Source organism: Parus major, chromosome Z, assembly GCF_001522545.3.
Source record: "Parus major isolate Abel chromosome Z, Parus_major1.1, whole genome shotgun sequence".
NCBI lineage: Eukaryota > Metazoa > Chordata > Aves > Passeriformes > Paridae > Parus > Parus major.
Genome location: NC_031799.1, coordinates 7607766 through 7615445, shown reverse-complemented (window position 1 = coordinate 7615445; position 7680 = coordinate 7607766). Strand labels below are relative to the sequence as shown.

At 44.9% G+C, this 7680-nt stretch overlaps 1 protein-coding gene across 1 annotated transcript in view; it reads right to left on the bottom strand.

The window, feature by feature from the left end:
• DNAI1 (dynein axonemal intermediate chain 1) overlaps positions 1 to 7680 on the bottom strand; it is a 142223-nt gene that overhangs the window by 27699 nt on the left and 106844 nt on the right. The window contains exon 19 of the mRNA XM_015615314.3: positions 1833 to 2018. Coding sequence (XP_015470800.1) covers positions 1833 to 2018 — 186 coding nt within the window. The remainder of the gene's footprint in view (positions 1 to 1832; positions 2019 to 7680) is intronic.

Here is a 7680-nt window from a genome sequence, read left to right as displayed (position 1 = left end):
CTCTGCTCTGCTCTGCTGAGACCCAGCTGGAGCATCCAGAGCTGGGGTCCCTGCACAGGAGGGACAGGGACCTGCTGGAGCCAGCACAGAGGAGGCCACCAAGATGATCAGAGGGATGGAGCACCTCTGCTGTGAGGAAAGGCTGAGAGAATTGGGTATTTTCCAGACTGGAAAAGAGAAACCTAAGGGGTGACCTAATTGTGGCTTTCCAGTACCTGAAGAGAGCCTACAAGCAAGACGGAGAGGGACTTTTTACAAGATGTGCAGTGACAGAATAAGGGTGAATGGCTCCAAACTGACAATGAGTAGGTTTATATTAGATATTAGGAAAAAAATCCCTACTGTGAGGGTGCTGAGCACTGGAAGAAGGTTTCCCAGAGAAGCTGTGGATGCCACATCACTTGGAAGTGCTCAGTGCCAGGCTGGACGGAGTTCTGAGCAACACAGTCTAGTGGAACACCAGGGCAGGGGTTTAGAACTAGATGGTCTTCAAGGTCTCTTCCAACCCAAATCATTCCATGATTGGGGCCCACAGTGCAGTGTTGCTGAGTGCTGGTCAGTCCACAGCTGAGGTGAAGAGGAGAGCAGCCACATTTTTGTGTGTGTGACTCCCCTCCACTGTTTAAACCCTTGTGCAGGAAGGGTCCATGGCAGACACTGTGCCTACCATGCCCAGGAAGGACTCATAAAGCACCAGGGAAACTTATTCTGAGTCAACCTAATGACATCCTGGAGAGCTTTGACAGTCTCAGGCTGAAGTTTAGCTGGAAATAGAAAAGTGTGAAGCATATGAGAGATTGTTCTCCACAGCTTCCACAACTCAGTCCTAAACAAACTGCCATACTATTGTTTTCTATGCCCTCTCTGACAGGGAAGATTCACATTTCCAGTGGTAGCCAGCTGAAGGAACCCTTTAAAAATCATTCTGAAGACTCTGGAGTGACACTAGTATGATTAGTTCCTGGCCAAAGACCTTGCCTAATACAGCAGATTAGTAGAGTATATAAAACATTTGGGAGTACATAAATAAAAGATGATCATCTTGAGAGATTGCTTTCTTGGATCAGTTCTAAAAAGCCTGAAACTGAAAGACTCCACTTAACATGAGACAACTGGATATGAGAATTACAAGGGCGTAAAAGGACATTGCATTTACAGCCATTCAACTCACAGCTGGATGAAGACCAGAAGGAAAATCCAGTAATAGATCCATGTAAGAGATGTTATCATCCTTCACAATTTGCCCTCATGGATGCATTAAAAGAAACCTTCACCAACCCACAGAGGCACATGTATTTCCTTGCTGAGACAAGGATCCCAAGTCTCCTTACATACTAAAGTTATTGCTTGCTCATTTACAGGAAAGTTGACAGGCTCTGATGCAGGAGCACAAGAAGACAGGCAGCATGGTTTCTGTGGGAGAACTTGAGCAAGAGCCGAGTTCTCCTTTACTTGATTTCAAGTAAATCGATTTCAATTTTAAACTTGATTTTTATTTGGTTTGCAAATAAAACCCAAAACTCAGAAAATATGTGAACTTTGGGAAACAAAAGAACATCTGTAGAGCTTCTGGACCAGAGCTTGTCTGGACCATGGCAACAACTGGGGACAGCAAACCCCCTTCCCACCAATCCCCACTCCTCATCAGGAGCACACTGAGTCCTCTTGCTCAAACAGGAACAGACACAAAGATTTAACATCCCAGACATCCTACCCAAAAGGCTTGAGGTAATTGTAAGGAGCGTTGCAAACACCGTGGCATGGAAGGAGAGGGGACAGTGACAAGGCCTGAAGAGACCTTCTGTGGTTGGGGGAATGCAGCTTGTCCTTACCTTGGGCTTCTTGCGCAGATTGGGAGAGAGCTTCAAGCAGGTGATGAGGCCTCGTTCATCTCCAACAATGATAATAGGGTAGACAGGATTAAACTGGATATGTGTTGTTTTATTTTTCTTCCTGGTCACCACTAGCTGGGTGCAGAGAGGTTCAAGCTTATTAATGTTGAGATCAAACACATGGGCCTGGGGGAAAAAAAAGCAAAGAACACAAAAGGGATTAATTACCCAAAAACATCTCTCAGTGACAGAATGATGGCTGGAGAAATCAGAAAGAAAAGGTTCTGTTGAAATAACGTCCCAGCCACAGCACACAGTTACCATCTGTGCTCAGGGATGTGGTCTTCTTTTAAGTAACCAGTGAGCAGAAGTCAGATGCTGCTTGTGAGCAACTGCCCCCACTCTTGCAGGGGCTCATGGACAGAGGACCACTTCCCTGCTGTGGGTGCAAGCCTTGGCAAGGCTCCAGCTGATTTGGGCTGGAGAAGGCTCAGAGCCAGCACTGCTAACCCCACAGACCTTAATCTCCCTTCTCAGTGCAAGTAATGAGACAAATAGGTGTTGAATCAGAGTCTAACACAGATTGATGCCCAAAATGGGGAATGCTGTCGTAAGTTCTGATTAGTGCTTATTACAGAGCTCTCTAACATTTTCAGCTTAATAATAACAATAGTAAAGACACAAACCAGTAGGTAATGGGGAAGTGATGGGAACAGCTGTAGTATGATTAAAATGTACCCTGGGGTAATGCCAGAGAAGCACAGGACAGCTTGGCAGCTCACTCCAGCCCAGACACTACATTTGCACATGTCCTTCTCTCACAGTGTCAGGAAAAGAGCCAGGTAAAGATAAGCCAAACAGGAAAGGTGAGGATGGAGAGAGAGAGGCCCAAGGACCCACTCAGGCAGGAGTCCCACTGGCATGGACTTCAGACCTCTGTCCCAGTGACACAGACCTGCCACATCCACAGCTGTACAATAATGCACATTTCTTTGTGCAGAGGAAAGAGTGGCAGTTACTCGAGAAAATTAATTAACCTAACATTATTTCTCAATAATTGCAATTAGCTCCAGTTACTGATACAGACTGCAAAGGCTAATAAAACATGATGTGCCTCTCTTACCCAGGGCTGAGGTGAGCCATTTCCAGCACCCTGGATTTCCACCTGGTATCCACCATGAAGACTTTCAGCCTTATGTTTCTCTTCCCTTTTCTGTCTTCAGAAAAATTAGGAAGGGAATGCTTTATGCTAACAAGTATAGTGGGAATATAGAGGAAATTAGAACTGAACTACTTGTAAACCTCCTTCCAGCTGTGTCTTGTTTACCAGCACTTTAGAGACAAAGGAAACATGTAATTTCAACAATATGCCATGCTGACAATTTGAATCTAGGAATTATCTGAAATCAGACAATGCTACACTATAAAAGCTTATTCCAAAGAGTGTGGAAGGTATCAAATCACTACATGTACTTTCCCATTACACACCAAGGATTCAGTGAATTTTATCTGAGTCCTTTTATAGCATAGAGCTGAGCCATGTGCAAGCACATGTCCCAGGCAGACCCATGAGCTGCTGTGTCTTCATAGGACTAGAAGTCTAGCAATTTGTGATGTCCTTGGTCTGAGTGGGAGAACCAAGGTCTTGCAGATGCAAAAAAACAAGAAGAGGAACACTGCCTCCAGACAGAAGTAAAATAAAATGTGAAAGTGCTTGAAAAGTGGACAGTATCCATGACAGTACAACTCAAGAAGGGCATACAAAGCATCAGCCACAGACAAGGATTTGCAGTTTGGAGAGCCCTTCCCCAGTCAGCAGAAGCATAGGTGAAAGCACAGAAGCATTTTTATTTGTTCAAATTACTAGATGCCAGCATTACATTGTGAATTTTGACCTGACACTTGAGGTCTCAAAGTCCAGCAAAGGTAACTTCAATTTCCTGCCTCTCGGCATAAAGCACTCTGGCTTGTATTTTACACCTATTGTCTTACTAACTCAGAAAAGGAACAAGCACTCTTTCAAACACATCAGTCTCCCATGAGCCATACTCATTAAAGATCTGATTTCTTGCTTTCATTAATTTAGTAATCTAAGAGCCTGGGAAAAGCTCACTGATTGAGTAGCACCATTTAATCTAGGGGAAAAAAAAAAAAAAAAAAGAGTGTCAGGGAATTAGTGGCCAGGTTTCTTCTTGGCAGCCATCTCTGCACTGCTCTGTAGGCTGTCAATGTACCCCCCCAAACACACACATCCTGCCCAGCCCTGCACTGGATAAAGATGGCATGGCCAAAGGCTCAGTGCTGGAGTGCTGAGCAATTTAAATTACTCTGGGTGAGGCTCTTTCTCAAAAATGTCACGAGCACCCCAGACAAGCACAATGCCTGGGACAAGAACTTGAAACCATCAGCAATGTGGAGAAGGTCAAAAGCAAACAAGTTTATGAATGTTCCTACTATAAAGCTCCTCTTTTATGAGCTTCTAAACAAATGAGCTTGTTTTCCTTTGCCAAGGGAATCATGGAAAAGAACAAACTATTTCAGTTCTTCAGCTGGAAACATCAGCCTCCTATCATCTGTCAGACACACCAGATGGAGGGGTGGGTCACAGGCACTGAGGACTTCAGAGGCTTTGATTTAGAGACTCACTAAACTCTTAGGAGAAAGGGAAATGGGGTCAGAGCAACACTGGTTTTGCTTTGGGAAGTAGCCTAAAAAGGGGCACAGGGCTTCCCACAGCACTAGAGACAGGTTAATAGTGCTTTCAAAGCAGCAGAGCTACATGTGGCCAGCACCATCTGTAGAGCTGCCTAGGGTTTTCTGCCCCAAGAATTGGAGATTGAAAACCTGCATCTCTCCTTGAGGCTCCTAGTCCCCTATCACAAGGTCCCTAGACCCCTGCTGTGCTGGCTCAGGTTTTGAAATTAAGGATTATGGAGTGGGATCTAGCTGGATTCCCATCACAGAGATTCACCAACCACACACAGTTTTCTCTCCATCCTACTGCCATGGTGGCCCCTGCCTCAAGATCACTAGTTGCACACAGAGATGGCCTCTCAGGTTTTGCATGACGAGTCCTCTCAGATTATATGACCCAGAGAAAAGCAACCACAAGTGCCACCCAACCCCATGTGTGACTCCAGTATCAAGTTCATGGGGAGACAGGATGACCAGAACCAGAACCACATCCAAAACCTCCTTCATGGAGAACAGGTTCCAGGGCAGGCACCCATCCAGCAGCACCCAAACAAGAACTGATACTCAGACACTGTCAGGCATCTGGTATAAATGGGCATTTTTATAAAAGCTGTTACTTATGTCATTATCCTGTCAGAGTTTACAAACCAGCGAGAGTCCTCCTCTTTTCTAGCCTCTTCTCATGCTGTCGAGGCTGGTCCCTCACTGCAGGTGCTGAGACCTGGAGCCATCACATTTGCTCACACTCATCCAGGAGCAATTTAGAAACTACAGAGTGAAAGTTTCAAACCTCTGTTTTTCAGATCTGCAAAGTATTTCCATTTTGGTGTACAGCAGCAGAGAAGGAAGCAGAAGCCTCCTGACAAGCTTGTTTCAGTACCCTCTGCAGATTCCGTAGAAACAACTGAGGAATCTGGAAGGCCTGGAAATCTGCCTGCTGTAGACCACAGTGGACACCTTATTTTTTTTCTGCTAATGAGCTAAAAATACAATGAGTAAGGGCATTTCAGTTCTTTTTTACATAGTACTTAGGAGCAATATGTGGCAGCTTGCTCAAAGGAAAAAGAAACAAGAAACATGGAAAAAGACACAAAGAGAGATGTAAAATAACTCTGAAAATGTCTGAAATAGGAAAGTGCAAGAATTCCGTTCTGTTTCACCCATAACTACAGGAGAATAAAACTCTGGGCAGTAACCAATTACTCTGACAGCAGTTTTATTTATGATCCTTGTAAACCTCTGTGCTTGCTCCAAGAAAGTGCAGGAGAAAATGTAGCACCTTCCAAATGAAGCCCAAGCTGCTGAGTTAAGCAGTTCCTTGCAGCATGGGGATTTATGAGCTGGTATCAGCTACAATCAAAAGAAACCTAGACCCACAGTACTGAAGTGCTGGACAGGTTGGTAGTAGATAAGACAGGCAGATGTTCAAGCAAATTACTTGATGAAAGGGCAGCAATTCTGCTAAGTCCCTGAAAACAAGCACTGAATTTAAGAAGATGCCCATTTTTCTCTGAGGTGAGACCAAGTGAAATCTGCAGTTTCTGATGCTTTTTATCCAATCAGAACTATTTTAAACTGCCATCACAGTAACAGCAGAGTTTCTCTTCATGCTTGATGTACAGGCAATAATGGATCTAAGTCTATTGTGTCACCATTGCAGAAAATGTTTGACATAAATGAGCTGCTTTGATGCTTGACTTCCAAACAGCCAAAGAAATCCAGTTCAGTCTCAGCCAGACCAACAGCTCCTCTGTCTATAAATCATGCTAATGTGTTCCACCTCCTAAAGTACAGCTGTTCCCCACTTCAACTCCACACAGTTCCTCTGCAAGCGTGGCATAGTGCATTGTCCAAGGCAAGTACCACAGCTCCAGCATCAATCCACATCCAGAGTTTTGAACTTATTTTTCTCTACCTGTTCCACCAACTGCACTTACAGCTTGAAAGGCAGCCCAGGCTCTTATCTGCTCAGCACCTCTGGGGTGACTTGGACCTCTGTCCCTATACCCTTTCACTCCCTGCCCTGAGGCAACAGGGAGGGAAATACAAGGGGATGTGGAGGGAAGCAAAACCCTTGGCAGAACTTCTGTGCCATCAGAACAAACTACTTGATTCTTATGGCTCATGAAGAAGGGAGCTGAAGAGCTACTTTTAATGACACCACCTTTATTTTGTCTTCAAACACCTACTGAATCTGCCATGGCTGTAGCCTTTCTTGTACTTTTATTCCAGTCTTACAAGCCTTCATTCCCCAGCAGTGGGCTGGACAATGCTAGCCTGTTCAAAAACAACCTGATGGCATCCAGAACCAAGACTGGGGGGAAATATTTATGTGTGTAAGAACAAGGCAGATATGCCTGGTAGCTTGGCAACAAAGAATAAAATCAGTGTAAGATCAAAAGGTGAGGGATAATTTAATACCATGCTGCCCTTTACCAGTTGACATCTCTTTCAGTACTTGGCTTTCACTGTCCTTTTGATCGATTTACCTCATTTTCTTGACTGAATCATAATCCCTCATCCATCTGAGAACTCCACAGATTATTTGTTTCAAACTCTCAGGTAATACATTTAACAAGTGGGCAGGCCACCCCCAGACTCTGTCTAACACCATGACAGCTACTGGAGTGTGCCAAAAGCACGGGGAAGGCAGGGCAGCCCAGCTTGCCCTGCACTGGAGACCTTAGTTTGCTTGATTTCTGTATTGCCACTGTGGCAAGAACAGGTTGGAATACAGGTAATTTTCTCTGGCAGGACATTTTTCAGCTACAAATGAATGTTGTAAGACAGTTTTTGGTCCCTCTAGCATGCAGGGCAGTCAGGGTCCTGGTAGGAGTAAAGGAGAGCTGCCTCAAAAAGCCTTCTGTCAAAAAGTCATTGCCTTCCTGCTTCTGCAATGACAACACAGGAATCCTGATCCTCAGTGGTCCTCATCATAAAATTTATGGCCTTTCACAGCACTTTCATGCTACTGGTGAAAGAACAGGCTCCAGATCTTTTACAGGTATGTTCACAGGCAGCTTTTTGCTTGGAGGATGAGCAGACATGTGAAAGCTACGTTTTGGGCTGAGCCAGCCAGGAGCTAGCTGCAGGTTCTGAGGTATGGGAGAGGGCTAAGCACATCTCTCTGTCCTGCAGCATCCCAGCCTGCTGC